The 17514-nt window shown below is 35.2% G+C and overlaps 1 protein-coding gene across 3 annotated transcripts; it reads left to right on the plus strand.

The window, feature by feature from the left end:
• The first annotated feature begins 1997 nt into the window (after positions 1 to 1997).
• LOC127106984 (protein transport Sec1a) lies at positions 1998 to 15234 on the plus strand. 3 transcript variants are annotated; one of them, XM_051044274.1, is made up of 21 exons: positions 1998 to 2272; positions 3223 to 3278; positions 3395 to 3476; positions 3952 to 4030; positions 7236 to 7286; positions 7418 to 7514; positions 7611 to 7643; positions 8678 to 8803; positions 9913 to 10104; positions 10182 to 10265; positions 10350 to 10448; positions 10533 to 10609; positions 11668 to 11764; positions 12030 to 12155; positions 12251 to 12346; positions 12835 to 12954; positions 13203 to 13283; positions 13971 to 14179; positions 14287 to 14377; positions 14461 to 14550; positions 14923 to 15234. In XM_051044274.1, exons 1-21 carry the CDS (start codon positions 2191 to 2193, stop codon positions 14980 to 14982), a joined length of 2028 nt encoding a protein of 675 aa, XP_050900231.1. In that variant the 5' UTR covers positions 1998 to 2190; the 3' UTR covers positions 14983 to 15234. The 3 variants fall into 3 exon arrangements, with proteins under 3 accessions (XP_050900231.1, XP_050900228.1, XP_050900232.1); XM_051044271.1 differs by having other exon boundaries at positions 7418 to 7643; XM_051044275.1 differs by lacking the exons at positions 12030 to 12155; positions 12251 to 12346.
• The last annotated feature ends 2280 nt before the right edge of the window (positions 15235 to 17514 follow it).

Here is a 17514-nt window from a genome sequence, read left to right on the forward strand (position 1 = left end):
TATTTATAGGTTAAAAATAAGGTTTTGAATTGAATTGATTTGTTTTAGGAAATCTTTGATGTAATCAGTTTAGAAATTAGGATTTGATTTGCATTCTTATAGAGTTTTCAATGTACAAATGTAATAGTTTATGTATGTAATGTATTTGGTCTGGTCTTGTATGTAATTCTGACTTTCGAATGTATCTGAATGCAACAATGGAAATGTTTGATTGAAAGTTAAATTTGAAGTTTTTTATTCTTTCCATTTTCATTTGCGCGTGATTTAGGGTTTGAGATTGAAGAATTGAGGATTGGAGATTGGATGAGTAATCCGAGTCATGGGTGTGACCCGATTGGATAATGGATTTGGGTCACCTGGCCCAATTGGATTGGACCTGGGTCTCGTGTTGACCCAGTTGGACCTGGGCTTGACCTGATTCGGTCAACACCTTGACTAGTTAAATAAAACCGTTTAAAAAAACAAAAGAAACACATCACCACCCCCTTAATATACTTTGACAAACATAATTAAATTAAATAATACTATAAACTAATCCAATATAATCTAAATAAAATTTCACTTAATCAAAATCCGATTAACAATATTAATCAATATTTTATTAATCTACTATTAAAATTAATTCTTACTAATTAGAATGATTAATAATTAAAGGCTTTAACAAAAGAAAAACCAAATGGTTATGTTAAACTAAGCCCTAGACTATAACAGTTAATCAAGATGAGATTTGAGACTTAAAAAGTCAAAATGGTCCCCCTTTGACTTTTTAGGTCATTGGGGTTGACCATATGACTTATATGGACTCTGGATATGTCAGTGACATATGCCTTATATTAGGAGAAAGAGGTCAAAATTTGGGATACGACACAGGCTATGCATTACAGCGTCTGACGAACTTAGATTCCTCTAACTATTCAGACTCTTGCCTGAGGGACTTAGTGTCTCCTCGGGTGGGATTATTTCCAATAAATCACGCCTAAGAGACGCGAGTCATGTCAAGCTCCGAAGACTGTATTTCGGTATTGCTATAAGGCTCAATGGAGGTCCCGCCTGAAAGGTTGAACGCCTCACCTTAGGGACTTGACGTCTCACCAACCAAGATATGTGTTATTGTGTCCAGAAGATCTTGTACTCCTAAGGTCAACTAAAACCTCGCAAGGGGAAGCACTACTTCTTGTAATACTCTCATTAGTCGCATGTAAAAAACATTTCGCCTTCTACCGAAGATTTAATGCCTGAGGAACTATGTAGTGTTATTTTTACAAAAATTCTTACCTATGGCGATGTTCTAGAGATCATCCTAAGAGAAGGCGACTACATGAGGTCGCTTGAAGGGAGGTATCACCTCACCCTTAAATTCTTCCTCGCTCATGGAGGAAAAAACGTTGGATAAGACATATTTTCGATAAAGAGAAAGTTAGAGTCGTTACTGACTCATGTCTCCCTTGAAAATAGGGATTTAACTGTACACAATTTGACTAGATGGACGGTGAATTAATCCGAGAAAATCCTAAATGCCGGAAACTCTTATAAATACATTACCCCTCAATGAGATAAGGGGACTCTTTAAGTCATACACATTTTTCACTACTCAAAGATCACTACGCACTCAGTAGCCATAACACATTATCAACTTAATTGCGTGCCTACAATCCAACAGCACCGACCACCAACATGATATATTACCTCACGTGAGTTGATCCCTTAAACAACCTCTGAAACCACCGGATAGGATTTTTCAGTGGCGTGAATAAACTCTTACTACTCAAATTATTATATACTTATTAAAGTGACTGAATCTCTCTCTGGCCTTATAAGAGAAACATGTTCATATGTACTTTTGACAAATAAAGTTTGTATGATAATTCTGCTTAGAATACTTTATTCTCTTTTAATTTGTCCATAAAAACTTTAAACCATATTTAATTATTTATTTTAAAACGGAGAGACCATGAGACTAGTAAGTCACAAAACGATCGTTTGAATCCGAGTATAAAATCACATTGAGTTTGACATGGAGAGCACAAACCGTAACCGAAACTTGAGTTCCAAATTACACGTAGTCACAATAATAACGACTTTCTCAAGCTTATTCTTCTTTCCTCAAATGTCCCAACGGTTTTTTCTCTCCATTTTCCATTCTCAAATTTCCGTTCACAGCTTCGATTCTAACAAGGCGCAGCATCAACAATGTCGCTATCGGATTCCGAAACCTCCTATGGCGGTGGCGGTGGATCGGATTATAAGCCTTTTCGTCATATCAGCCGCGATAGTGAGATCTCTTTCGTTCCGCTTTGCATTTCATTTCTCTGGTTTATTTCGCAATTGTTTCTAGAAATCACGAAAGCCTTTACGCCACCGTGACCGCGATCTTTATGTAAAACCTTTGAAATGTAGTGCATGCTAGTTTAGATTCGCGATGAGTTTGACATAATTACGGTGAGCCACCGAAGTTTTGCTAAGGTGATTTTGACAAAACTGCCGCAATATCAAACATACGCTTAGTTACATTCAATCGCATTCATTTGTCACCCGGCCATTTTGGTGTTTGTTTCAGGTGTTTCTTTCAGGCCGTGTTAGTGCTTCATACTAGAAACTTGAAACTTTGAAATCGTTCTATAACTATATTTGGTTTAGTTTAGAAATTAAATCTCAGAATCATGTTGGTTGAAACTAAAAGAATTTGTAAAGTTCGTTGTGGATCATTTTTATTGATGTTTTTTTGCATCCAATATTCTAGAAAATGAACCTATGTGTTTCTCTGAAAAAATGTAGCAAAAGAAATATGAGATAGCTTCAATTTTTTCAGACCGTGTTTTGGTGCTCATTGTTCAAAATCGATTGCATTCATGTTTGGAATGACGGTGAGTTTGATAAAATCATGGTGGCAAATCGTGATTCCACTCACTTAACAAATTGTGCAAACTTCCAATTAAGGAAATGCATTTGCCACACAAAAAATGCTTTACTAAATTGTATTCATGCTTGTGCATAAGTTGCTTTTACAATGGAATAGGAATTAAAGGAATGTTTGCATATATGTAATGTATAATCTATTATGTTAAATTCATGAGAATAAGCTGAAAAAATGTTAAGAACATGTTTTAGCTTTTAAATTATCTTCATAAGCACTTCTAGATGCACCATAATAAATACTATGCATGTATTTCCTTTACTTTTTTGACCCGTTTCCTAATTCTTTTCATTTCTATATGTTCATAGGATTATTATATGAAATGCTTAGATCAGCTAAGTCAGCGGATTCAAAAGCATGGAAGGTGTGGTTTTAATATGGATGTTTTTGCACCTCTCATATTTAGTTTATCTTTGTATCTTATCTTTAGTTGATTCAAGTTCACGGCTGATATTGGTCTACTTTTTCTGATTCTTATAGGTGCTCATAATGGACAAAGTTACAGTGAAAGTTATGTCACATTCATGTAAAATGGCAGATATTACAGACCAGGAAGTTTCTTGTAAGAACACTAAAAGGATATGGCTTTTATGAGTTTATTTTTCTGCATTTCTCTTTTGAGAACCCATTTGCTTTGATTGATGGCACAGGAGAAAAAATTAACTAGCTTTGTAAGACGCACTTCTCAGTGTCAATAAATGGCCAAACACTTTAGAAGTGAGTGATGGCGCTAAAGCTCATTACTTCCAAGAATTTTAAGAAAATTGACTGAGATTAGAAGTGTTTCTCAGTATGTGTGATTGCGTTCTAAGTGACTGGAGAATAACAAAGTATCATTACAAAAATATTTCTCCCTCATTAAGACATATTACCATTTTACACATGATGGCAGTTATCTTATCATTGAATATTGAGTATAAGTTAGGTGCTTTCTGCTGTTCAATGTTTATTACATCTCCTGATATTTACCGAATAAATGTTTCAAGGTTACTTTATTAAAATATTGGGTATTATAACTTGGTCCTATCTCATTGCAGTGGTGGAAGACCTTTTCCGGAGAAGGCAACCGTTACCATCATTGGATGCTGTTTATTTCATCCAGCCTTCAAAAGAGAAGTAATTTTTGTTTCTTGATTAGAAATTTATATTTATCATGTCAGCAATAAAAAAAATCATGTAAAAATAAAACATTTGTTTTATTGTTCAAGGAAAAGTTACTTGCAATTTTCATAGATTTATTAAACCACGTTTGTCTTACATTTGCTTGCATGTGAGCATAGCTAGCCTGTCTGTCTTCTTCTTTCCCATCACAATTTCAGTACACACACATATGTGTGTGAGTGTGTCTTCTGTAGTTTAGTTTAACAATTTGATGCAACATGTGTATTTTTACCTATCACATGGAAGTAGAGGGTTTCAAACTCCTTAAAAATAGGAAATTCTCTGAAGTTATTTAATTACAGGCTATCCTATAATTTAATGACAAATATCTTTGTAAATTAAAAATGGGTGGAGGATAGAGTGGACATGTTGTATTACGTTCAAAAGAATACCTAGGAGTCCTAATATATTCTTCTTCTTCTTGGCTTATAGCGGCCAAACAAAGTTTAATGGAAATCCTTCAAAAAAAGATTGTCAAGTTGCAAGGACTTTATTATTCAAATCTTTTCCTGTATTTGCATTGATAGAGTTTGATAAGATGGAGAGAGATTGAGTAGATTGTAAATCTCATATTGTATTCTATATTTGAAAAGATACAAGGGACTCTCTATTTATAGAGAGAGTAAGCAATAGTCTAGATCTAACAAACTAACAGAATGCTGTAACAGAATGAATGACAACTCAGTAAGGTCTAACTAACTGCTGCTAACAATGACAGCTCAGCAAGACCTAACTAACTGATACTAACTACTCTATTAGTCCCCCTTAGAAGCTGACGGCGATTTGAACAAGTCAGTCTTGTTGAACACCTTCAGTTTTGCTATGAGAGGAACAAATTTTGCAGCAGAAAGAGGTTTTGTTAGAATGTCTGCCCACTGGTCTTGAGCTGGGACATGAACCACAGACAAACTTTTGCTGAGAACTTTTTCACGCACAAAGAAGATATCAAGCTCCATATGTTTAGTTCTATTGTGAAGAACAGGATTATGGGCAAGAGTAACAGTGCTTAAGTTGTCACACAGTATTTTAGGCACTTGGAAAGAACAGTGGAGTTCCTTAAGTAAGGACTGTATCCATATTAATTCAGCAGCTAACTGAGCCATACTTCGGTACTCTGCCTCAGCACTTGATCTTGCTACAAGTTGTTGCTTCTTGGACCACCAAGAGACAACATTTGGTCCAAGAAAAACACATGCCCCTGAAGTTGACCTTCTGTCATCTGGGTCTGTAGCCCAGTCAGCATCACAAAAACCTAGCAACTGCATAGGCTGCTGAATAGCAGCAGGTTGCAGAAGCAAACCATGCTGAAGAGTGCCACTCAAATACCGTAATATTCGCTTGACTGCCTTCCAATGTTCTTCTAAGGGATTGGACAAAAACTGACACACTTTATTAACAGAGAATGATATTTCAGGCCTGGTCAGTGTGGCATACTGCAAGGCACCAACAACTGATCTAAACTGAGTTGGATCATCAACAGTGTCAGAACCAACCTTTGACAATTTGCTGCTAGACACCATTGGAGTGGGCATACCATTGGCATTTAGCATATTCACCTTTGAGAGCAGATCAGTAAGATATTTGGTTTGAGATAACAGCAATGATCCATTAGATAAATGAGACACTTCAATACCCAGAAAATAATCCAGCTCTCCCAACTGTTTGAGTGAAAACTTGTCATTGAGTTGCTTGATCAAGGAGTTAATGAATGAGGCAGAATTCCCTGTGATGATGATATCATCAACATACACAAGAATCATGATCTGAAGTTTTCCTTGATGCAGCAGAAACAGGCTGGGATCACATCTACTAGCCTGAAACCCATGCTGAATTAGAGCACTTTTGAGTTTGTCCAAACTTCGTCCAAACTTGCCACGAATGCGTACAATCCACAAGCTTCGGAAGAAGCGAATCGGAGATGGTGGATAGCAGCCAGGTACAGATGAGTGCCTCTTGTTGTTCCCATTCCAGATACGCTGAATTCGCACTGTGGGATGCTGAATCGGAATCAAACGATGATCACTGTGGAATCACCTGAACTGTAACAAATCGCTGCAAGCGATGACCGCGAACAACGCCGTTGATCTGTTGCTTCCATTGCTTGAAGTTTTTATCATCAAGCTTCATAGAGATCAAGTGAGAGAGCTTCACTTGCGAAGATGGAAACAAAGACTCCATGGATCGAAAAAAAATTAAGCTCTAGATACCATGATAGAGTTTGATAAGATGGAGAGAGATTGAGTAGATTGTAAATCTCATATTGTATTCTATATTTGAAAAGATACAAGGGACTCTCTATTTATAGAGAGAGTAAGCAATAGTCTAGATCTAACAAACTAACAGAATGTTGTAACAGAATGAATGACAGCTCAGCAAGGTCTAACTAACTGCTGCTAACAATGACAGCTCAGCAAGACCTAACTAACTGATACTAACTACTCTATTATGCATAAATCAGTAGTAGAAAATTCCCTTATTTTGTTGTCTGCTCTCAAGTTTATGAATAGAAAGTTATAACACATATGCAAGATGTGTTTTTGGAGTGCATAGGGTATTAGTAGAGATACCAAAAATTACATCAGAAGGACAACCTTTTCCATGAGACTAGTCCAAATTAACGTGTTGTTTGTAGGGTGCATGGATTTTTTTGTTCTTGATGAATAAGGTGGGCTGCAATCACTCAAATCACTCTAGTCTTAATTTAATGACAGATAGAAGTTCAATCTTGGATAGCATATTGCAGTTGTAAAGGAAGTGATAAATGTATTATTCAAGGCATTGAACATGGAATAGCGTGCTGTAATACCAACTATCCAAACTAGAATCTGAGTGATACTCAGTCAGCAATGAGAATGTTTTTATACTGTATTATGTTAAAAGCGATCGAAACTAAATGGAGTAAGGCTCCAACAAAACTCAGATGCCTAATCCAAAGACATCAAAAAAGTAGACTGAAAATGGGTTCCTTCATAGCTATTTGGATTGAATGTGATATTATAATTTGCAATAGTTTATGATATTCTAATTTATTTTCATTTTGAGTCAATCATCTGTGTGATCTTCCATGCATTATTTTCAACTGATTTTCTTTCTCTTTTATTTTGGTTTCTTTCGCTTGTATACTTTATCCATATTAAACATCTCTTTTGCTAGCTTGCAGTGTAGTCATGTTCTTGTCTGATATGTCTGGAAGGGAGCCTCTGTACAAGAAGTATGTACAGGCTTTTGGTTTTCACAATCAATTCATCTTTTATACGTTTGGAATCAAACTGATTGCTTCATTTCTTTTTTCTGTTTTCTTCTTTGGGTGGGGGTGGTCCTTTTTCCTATACTACTTTCCAGAGCCTATATATTTTTCAGCTCACCAATCCCAAAGGAGCTTGTAAACCACATTAAATGTGATACAAGTGTCTTACCACGCATAGGAGCATTGAGAGAGGTCAGGATTTGTTTTAACCTTCAATCTAGAATTTATAAGCAAGTAATCATCTTCAAATTGTTTTTGACCGAAATTATTTTTTGGTGTAATTTGCAGATGAATTTGGAATACTTTCCAATAGATAGCCAGGTATATAATGATAGAACTATTTCATTTTTTTGGTGATGTATTCACTCATAAGATAGTGGGTTTGCATCATTGATTAATAGTTTAGTCCATTGACTGTCTACTCTCAATCTACAGTATCATAAACCCTTCCTCTCTAAATATTCACGCTATTGTCTATGTAAGGAACTGTAAGGAATGTCCAAATTTTCAAATATGATTTCTAATGCAAGACACAGAACTTACATACCAAAGTAATGCTGCACAATCATCTTGCCTAGCAGGTGATGCTAAAACAAATGATATAGATAGAGCAGCACTAGAACTGACTGTAAGTACCAAGTACCAAGGCATTGCTCCCTCTAAAGATGTCATCTGCTAACTACTACTTATGTATACATTACGCAAGCAAGCATACACATAAGTAAGCCCCTCTTGTATGGAAAAGAACGGAAACGTCCCTTACCTTATGGAACTTAAAAACAAAATAAATAATGCAAGCATAGAGTAGAGTAGAACCAAAGTATACCACTAGATGTCCCGATTACATAGAGTAGGATCAAAGCATACCACTAGAAATCTATTCGTCTAATGACATGTAGATTCTTCAACTTATACCTGAAATTATGCATAACAGCATTCCTGCATGTAACCAGACATGCCTGCATAGACAGTAAAATTTGACATATTTAAGACAGGAGTATGCTTACATGCATGTACATTTTCTCCTGAGCAATGGCAAACCTATATCTATAAAACTCCTGCCAAAAATCAAACTCCTCTATGATCACACAGTAGCAGCTCCACCTGTTTCACCGTGGCTCCCCTAGGTTTTATATAAGTTGAAATACTCAAAGCATGCGCTTCTCCTAAAATCCTTGGATATCATGTCGAAGTGATATCCAAAATCAACTACCCATCTTTTGTGAAAGGCCTTCAATTAAGAAGCTATCATGTTTGTTTTTGTATTTATTTTAAGCAAAGAATCACCTTGACCTTTGTACATAATGTTTTAATGAGGGAATTTTGATTTGTATTGCGAAATCTATATTGTGTAGGGGTTTATCACTGATCAAGATACAGCACTGCAAGAACTTTATGGAAATGTTGACAATATTCGTAGATTCAATACCTACTTGAATAATATGGCGATTCGAATAGCTACAGTTTTTGCTTCATTGAAGGTATTACTTAAATACCTTTGCACCTCATGTTTTATGTTTGTAATTTAAACTTGGATCAAGGTTTTAATGGATTACTTTTCTTGCTCAATTTTATGAGACAATAAGATGGTTAAGGTTTTGTAGGAGCCTAACTTTTTTTTTAAATCTTGGTACCCGGCCTTGCGACCGACTAATCCAAGGGGACCAATCCCACCGTCCACTTGTGGGGCCCCCGTTTAAAGGAAAAGCAAAGTTTTATATGGACTTGGCCCAACACATGAATTGTTTGCAGCTAGCGGGATTCGAACCTTGAGAGAAGCACACTCTCAGAACCCAAGTCTTCACCACTAGACCAACCCCCGGGGTTCTGGGTTGAGTCTAACTCAACCTTACAAAACTAACATGTAAGGTGAAGGTTGCCCAAGCTTTATAAACACTACATACGCCATACCTCTAGGCAATGTGAGATTAAATTCACCCCTTCACACTCAACAAAATGAAGGTGTTGGAGGTTGCAGCGAAGGCAATCCAAATGACGCAACTAGGGGTGGACCTCAGTGAAGGCGGAATTTCCAACACACCCTCACGCTCTGGGGCTATGAGCTTGAAACGTGGAAGATGCAGAAAGTCTAACAAAATATACAAGATAGATTCTGATATCATATTAGAAATTTGGGTTGAGTTTAGATCAAACCTACAAATCTGTGAAAACTGAGTTTTGTATTTCCAGTATGAATGATGTACGAGCACTAACCCCTTTATAGTTTGTATAGGCTTTTCTAACCTAATGAGTCTCACTAATAGAATATTGGGCCGGATACAAATTACTACTAATAATAGTAAAAATACATTATTTACAACCAGGCTATACCACATTTGAACTCAAACATAAGCAAAATATAACCAAATGCTACTAATTTGTGTTTACAGAAATTACTAAGTAAGTCCTGTCTCATTAGCTTTATTTAATAAATTAATACAGAGTTTTGTGAAATATCTAGCTGTAGTCATATAATTTTATGATTCCTTCTATAAAGGAATAAGTTGACATTTTGGTGTAACTCATTGATAAGGATTTGTGTATTCTATAATTTCTGAAATATTATATCTTAATATCTCTATCTCATTAGGAGTTACCGCATATATACTATCGTTCGGCAAAGGAAAGTGACGAGTCTGCACCAACAGTAAGTCGTGAATTAGTTCCTACCAAGCTTGCTGATGCAGTTTGGGACATGGTTTCTAAATATAAATCTACTATTCCCAAATTTCCACAAAGTGAAACATGCGACCTACTCATTGTCGATAGATCTGTTGATCAGGTTAAAAATACTCCTCTGCACAATTAATCTTCCATTTTATATCTCGCTTTTGATAATGGATGAATCTGCAACCTCAGATTGCTCCTGTCATTCATGAATGGACCTATGATGCTATGTGCCATGATTTGTTGGATATGGAAGGAAATAAATATATACATGAGGTATGACATTCTTCTCACCCTCCCTTATCTTGTAGACAAGATTTTTTATTTTGCTGCTTTTGATTGAGATAGCAATCATTTTAGGTTGCCAGCAAAACAGGGGGTCCACCTGAGGAAAAGGAGGTCGTTCTAGAAGAACACGACTCAGTCTGGCTCGAACTTCGCCATTCACATATAGCAGATGTACATCTTGTTCGCTCTTTATCTACACGCATTTAATTTGTCTGAAATCAAATCTCAATGCTCTTTTATCATCTGAAATTCCAGGCTAGTGAAAGATTGCATGAAAAGTTTACCACCTTTGTATCAAAGAACAAAGCAGCACAAATGCAACAAAGTGGAAGGTTCTCACTGGCACCTTAATCCTTGTTTCATGAAAAATAGCATCTGTTTTGTTAAATGCCAGTCTAAATTCAGGTCCTAGCTGTCAATGTATTGTCATTATTTCTTTTATATATATAGCTTGTTTGAGCAAAACTTTATGATAGAACCATAAAATCAAGATAACCAAATTGTATTCTATTGAATGTCAAAGATGAGCTCTTACAATGGTGAAAATGAAACAAGAAATGATAAACCAGAGCAGAATTGCTCCTGGACCAGAGAGTAACTCTCCTAACAACTTTCTAACAATATTTCTGAATGAATTCCCTAATCCCTTCCCCTCTCTTTTATAACAGAATATCCCTAAAATAAAGGATATATCCTAACTAACTCTTACTAGACTAAGGTTCGGACTCAGGGTCCTATCACTCTATCTTGGGAATAACCTCTTATTCTATACTAGTATATTGCATTGGATTTAATATTGCATGAATTACAAAGTATTTTGTCTCTCTTATTTTAGAATGAATGTATTTTGTATCTCATGCAATATTGCAAATTTCTATAGCTAATTTAAGTATTTAGCTAATATTTTCAATTTATTATTTTCCAAAACTAATACAGTGTAGGAAAAAAATTATTTCAATTTCATTTAACTAACCACCAGTTAACATGCTGAGTTAAAAACGGGTCTGGATATCAAATTTTGTACTATGTTGAGTAACTGGATCAAAATATAGATTTTTTGCTCAAATGCAGAAATGGTACATTTATAGGTACTCTATCACCAGTAATTGCACGTTACAAACAACAGAACATATATTGCTCTAATAAGAGTAATCACATCTGAACTTCTCTTATTAATGTAAATACACTGAACCCAAACCTAGCTTATAGTTTGTATAATGAAATTGAAAACTAAAACTAAGATACATTAATTACATACAGAAGGAAAGATTTATAGTCTCTCAGGTTAATGGCTTGTTAAAATGCTTCTCAACACCAATGGCATCATTGCGCTTGTCTATAGTGGGATAAGCACTTTTGACTTTTGACTTATAGCTTTGATATTTTGCAGAGATGGTGGTGAAATATCTACGCGGGATTTGCAAAAAATGGTTCAAGCTTTGCCCCAATACACTGAGCAAGTAGAAAAGATTTCACTCCATGTAGAGGTGATTGAGTTTTTCCATCTTACTTACTTTTTTTTTTAAAAAAATCTTAGTTATCGAGGAGGAGTATTTGATTGCAACTTAAGAAATAAGAATAATGGCAATGGAATGTAAGAGGACTGAAATTGCATAATTTTCGATATGCTGTGCCCGCCAAGACACACAAACAGCTGTAACATATAACTCTTTTAAGTTGATATGGCTCGCAACAAAACAAAAGAAACACATTTCTATTCTGACCACTCTGCTTTTTATTAATTCAAAGTAGATAGCTGGAAAGATCAACACAATCATCAGAGACGCAGCACTTCGAGAGCTTGGACAGTTGGAGCAAGATCTTGTTTTTGGGGATGCTGCAGCCAAGGACGTTATTAACTTTTTAAGAACAAAGCAGGTCTTGTACTGAATCCATATCTCCGATTAGGCAATATAATATGCATCTTAACACATTATGTACAATTTCCTTATAAAAGAATTTTCGGCGTGCAGAATACAACTCCTGAATATAAGTTGCGGTTGTTGATGATCTATGCATCTGTCTACCCTGAAAAGTTTGAGGGTGATAAAGGTTTAAAGCTAATGCAGGTTGATACCAACACCTATGAATTCTACATGGTTCATGAATTCTACAAATTATGTTTCTTTACTAGGTTTATGATTTTAAAATATGCTTGATATTCCTGCTTTTCCTGACTACAAAACCAGTAAAGATGTTCAAATTCTGATCAGATTCATGTTCTTTAGAAGATTGGTAGCAAAAATTGACTGAATTAAACTTCTGCGACTGTGCTAAGCTCTGAATTGCAAGATATTCATGTCTTATTTTGAAAACTATCTCTGTATATGGGTATGGATCTCTTTGTTTATAGCTACATCATAAATAAATTTGGATGAGGCGTCTACGACTCAGGAAAAAGTAGGTTGCCTGTTACATTGCTTGATATGTTTGATTTCTAAGGTCCAGTCTGATTTTTTTTAGGCAGTCAGCATCTATGAATGAATGCAATACTATAACTCAAAGAAAAAAAACTGTAGTAAGCAAATGTTATTGATGGTTTTGTTTATCTAACTAGTTGGCAAAACTATCACCCGATGACATGAAAGTTATCAGTAATATGCAACTGCTGGCGGGATCATCAACAAAGAAGGCATCTGCTGCTGGTGCTTTCTCACTGAAGTTCAGTAACCAGAAGGTAAACATATATATTCATTTCGTGCTGATAGAAGTAAAATAAATAAACAAATATGTCAAGTGAGGATCTATATACTTAAGAAACAACAATAAAAATATATGATTTATGGATTCCTTTTCATTAAGGATATTAGATATTTCAAGTTGAGGGTGGTATTGTATTGCAAAATGTTCTATTTCATGCCCCTGTCTGAATGCTTTATTTCGCATCAAATTATCTATAAAATTAAAACTTTTTTTCTTTCATAGACAACGCAAGCAGCACGCAAAGATCGTACTGACGAAGAGGAAGAAACATGGTCACTATTTCGATTTTATCCCGTTGTAGAGGTACGACTAAAGATCATGCAAGCTTTTCATTTCCAAATTTATTGTGTGTGGAGTGATATCTTCGGATTTGAGTTCTCTCGAGTTCCATGAATATTAGAAAGAGAAAGTAACATTTTTTTCTAATATAATATAGGAGCTCTATAACCCATCATAGTGGATCCTTGTACAGGAAAAGTTATGCCTTTCTTTCTTAAGAAGTGCTATAATGTTAGTGCATCATGAGAGATTTACAGTCATTAGCTTTGACAATATAAAAATGTAAAAGACATTTGCAAGATGATTGATCTGCCTATCATTGCTTGGTAAAACATGCGAGCTCCTAGTACCTTGCATGTTTTAGTTAGATTTTAGAAGTTACACGATATATAGTTTTTCCACTATATTTATCACAAAATGTCAATAGTTGATTTGTTCAGAGTTTCACACTTGCCTTCCAATAAATTTTTCCTCTCTATATGTCAAAGTATATTAGATTGAATTGGGACAAGTGGACGTAAACATATGAAAAGCCATCTATGAACCATACCTAATGAGAAAAGTTTTGTTGTTGTGGAACTGAATGAGAAAAATCTGATTTAAACACGGTAAGGAAATTGCGTAAGAAATATTGTTGTTTACTTATGACATGACTAGTTTTACTATTGCATATGATCAAATGTAAATCATAGCTACCATTTCATCTGTCAGGAGCTCATTGAAAGTCTTAATAAGGGAGAACTGCCAAAGGGTGAATATGCATGTAAAAATGAACCAATTCCCGTTCCCAAAGGAAACTCTGCTCGAAATAGCAAGAGCACTCAGATAGCTCCAGCTCCAACAGCCCCTCCTCATTCAATGAGATCTAGGCGGACAGCCAACTGGGCTAAGTCACGTACTTCTGACGATGGATATTCAAGGTGACATGAACTATTACCTAAACATAAATGTCTCTTTAAAGGAAATGAAATCTGCATTCAAATGGATACAATTTTAGCCTGAACAGATAGCTTTTTCAATATTCCAGTGACTCCACGTTAAAGAACGTAGCTGCTGATTTCAAGAAGATGGGAAAGAGAATCTTTGTGTTTATTATTGGCGGGGCTACTCGATCTGAGGTAAATATGATAAAAAACTTCTGCAACCATATCCTGGATTTTGCAATTGTAATCCCATCTTGTGATTATTGTGTTGTTTTCAGCTACGTGTTTGTCACAAAATGACAACAAAACTGAGAAGAGAAGTAATCCTAGGCACTACCTCCATGGATGATCCTTCGCAATATCTTACGGTAATAACTCCATCACTTTTTGCAATTTCCTCCCCAGGAATAATACAGAGCTCTCATAATGCAGACTTTTATATGAGCAATGTCATGATTATATTAGTTGATCATCTTCTAAGCTGTTCTATGCTATTGAAGGCTTCTTTCTTTTCGATTAATGAAGTCATAGGTCTTTTATGAATTAACATCTTCCAAGTTGTTTGAAGTCAAAGGTCTTTTATGAATTAACATCTTCCAAGTTGTTTGAAGTCAAAGGTCTTTTATGAATTAACATCTTCCAAGTTGTTTGAAGTCAAAGGTCTTTTATCAGAAGACATATTTATTAACAGAAACTTATATATAGCACAATTGATTCTCCTAATGTGGTGTAATGTGCAGAAATTGAAGTTATTATGCGACAGTAGAGCTACTGTCACGCCAGACGGCCTTGGAATATGAAGTGTTTCTTAATACTGCTAATTGCCAAAAGGTTGGCTATATACTTCTGTATCGATTATTACTCACTCACCACCCTTAATTCTTTAGACATAGAAAGTTTATGCTCCCTTAACAAGGGATGAATACAGGGCCCTTTCAATTTTGGTTACACAGATTTTGTCATGTATGATGGACATTTGTATAACTGTTATGATAATATATTTTTCGTGTCAAATTCAGCGGAAAGAAAGATAATAAATTATAGTTTTTGTACTTACGTATTCCTTATTCTCCCTTTTTAAATGCAAAGTTACACTTTGCCAAATATACATCAACTAAAGTAAAGTCTGATTTTATTTTTATTTTTTTGTTTTGTTGAGAGGAAATTACAATTTGTTTAAATTAACGTCACAAATTCTAAGAATGTGTGCGTTTATGGTTATATCATTTATTTACTTTAAAATTAGAATGACAAATACCGTTTTTTTAACCAGGATTTTTATTCGTGTTAATAGAATTATTTTCACCTCACTTAAATTCAACACTGAATTTTAAATCTTCTCATGCCATGGCTTAGAGGCCTAGTGTAACAACTCAAATAATACGTTTGCTAGAAATATATTATCTGGAATGTTAAACTATACTGAATACAATTAAAAGTGTCTAAATAACATTCTAACGCATGTAATAAACAAGTATAAGGCAGTACAAATACATGACATAAACATTTGATACAATAAAATATTACAGATAGGTAATAACACGGCGGAAAAACGTAAATAATTTCTACCTTACACGTCTTCGAGATATCGGACCTTTATTTTCTTTTTCAAATGAGCTACCTGAAATATTAATGGGTGAGATACAATTTATTTCATTGGAGTTCTCTTATCTTAGAAGTCCTCTCGATTATAAGGTGTCCTAATAGTCATTTGTGAATTATTCCTTACGGTATTTCAACAATCCATGGGTATCTGGACAAGTCCCGTGCATGAGGGAGTATTTTATCAATTACCACTTATTTAAGGCCAGTTTTATACCATAGAAGCAGCGGAAACTATGGATATCATGAATGGGCTAAGTGAGTAATCCACAGTGATCAGCAAGGGTTAGTCATTATTCATTATCCTTGCACACTATACTCAGAATAATTTAGCATCAAATCTCTATTAAAGCTTATGGTTCCTTACATTATTTTCTCATACACAAAACATGGTTCTCCAATGATTGGTATAACATTAGTCATTAGTAATCAGTCCTCATCATTAATTATTTATTACCACTTATTTAAGGTTAATGCATACCTAGAAGCAACTTAAACTAGGATACATGTGAGGTCAAGTGAGTAATTCGTCATTATTGTTAAGGTCATGATCATTAGCCACCGACTTCCACTTATTCAAGGTGGAGGTGTACCCTATAAGCAGCTAAAACTAGGGTACCAGTGAGGCTAAATGGGAAATTGGTCATTATTCATGGATCCTTTCGGTAGTATTAGGGTACCAATCATTAGAAGAAAGTCACACGGGTCTAGTCCTTGAGGCGTCGGATCACCATATACATTGGTCAGTCATCATAAATAAATATATGTTCGATGGATTACAATTACTCCACCATTTGATCGCGTTTCATTCCGAATTACGAAATTCAAGATACGTTAAAGTCAGTGCTGCTAAATATTATACATCAAAAGTCTCGCTAGGTGAGGTCAAAGTGAGCTCTCACTTAGTCAGCCATTCATGGCTAAGCGAGAAAGTCAGAGACCCCTGTTTTTTTCATCCTTGAAGTCTTACTAAGCGAGCCCCTCGTGGCTAAACGAGAAAACCAGTCCATAATGTGTTTTTAACTCTTAAGTCCAAAATTTACATTTTTATACTATTCTAAACCTACCTAAATACACAACAAACATAGGATATCAATACAAACATGTATAGCACAAATTTTTACAGTCAAACACAAATATATAACATGTGATTCAAGAATCACACTCCAATTCCCAATTGCCCCATCATGCAATTCCATTCCTAAGGGATTATAAACACCTAGCTAAAGAACCCCGCCTTGCTTAAAAAGAACATGAATTGAGAAAGGAGGTGGTGAAGATGATTAATGATGATAGCAATATTCAATGCTCCTTCTTCCAAGAGCTCTTCGTATGCAAATTGAGATTTCTCCAAGTTTGATTCAATCTTCTTCCTTCTTAATTCTGAATTCGTATCCTATTGAGTGTGACGAGGAGATGATGATGCTTCCTTAATCCAATCAGCATTGCAACTTCTTCAAGATTTCCTCTTCACTCTATCAAGAATTCATACCAATTGGACATGCGAGTTAATTCTACTCCAACCTCTTTTTCCCTCTTCATTGCTCGCCCTATCATCTTCTCTCTATCTCTCTAAAGTTGTTCTTGTTTTTAATTTTGAGTGAGAGGGGATTGGAAAATATGAGGATTCCACGAGTCCATTTGAGTTATATACAAAATTGATATAATTACCATTTTACCCCTTCATTTGAATTCCTTCGTTACCTCAAATTCCCCATCCACTAGTAGTC

The sequence above is a fragment of the Lathyrus oleraceus genome, chromosome 7 (genome assembly GCF_024323335.1).
Source record: "Lathyrus oleraceus cultivar Zhongwan6 chromosome 7, CAAS_Psat_ZW6_1.0, whole genome shotgun sequence".
Classification (NCBI taxonomy): domain Eukaryota; kingdom Viridiplantae; phylum Streptophyta; class Magnoliopsida; order Fabales; family Fabaceae; genus Lathyrus; species Lathyrus oleraceus.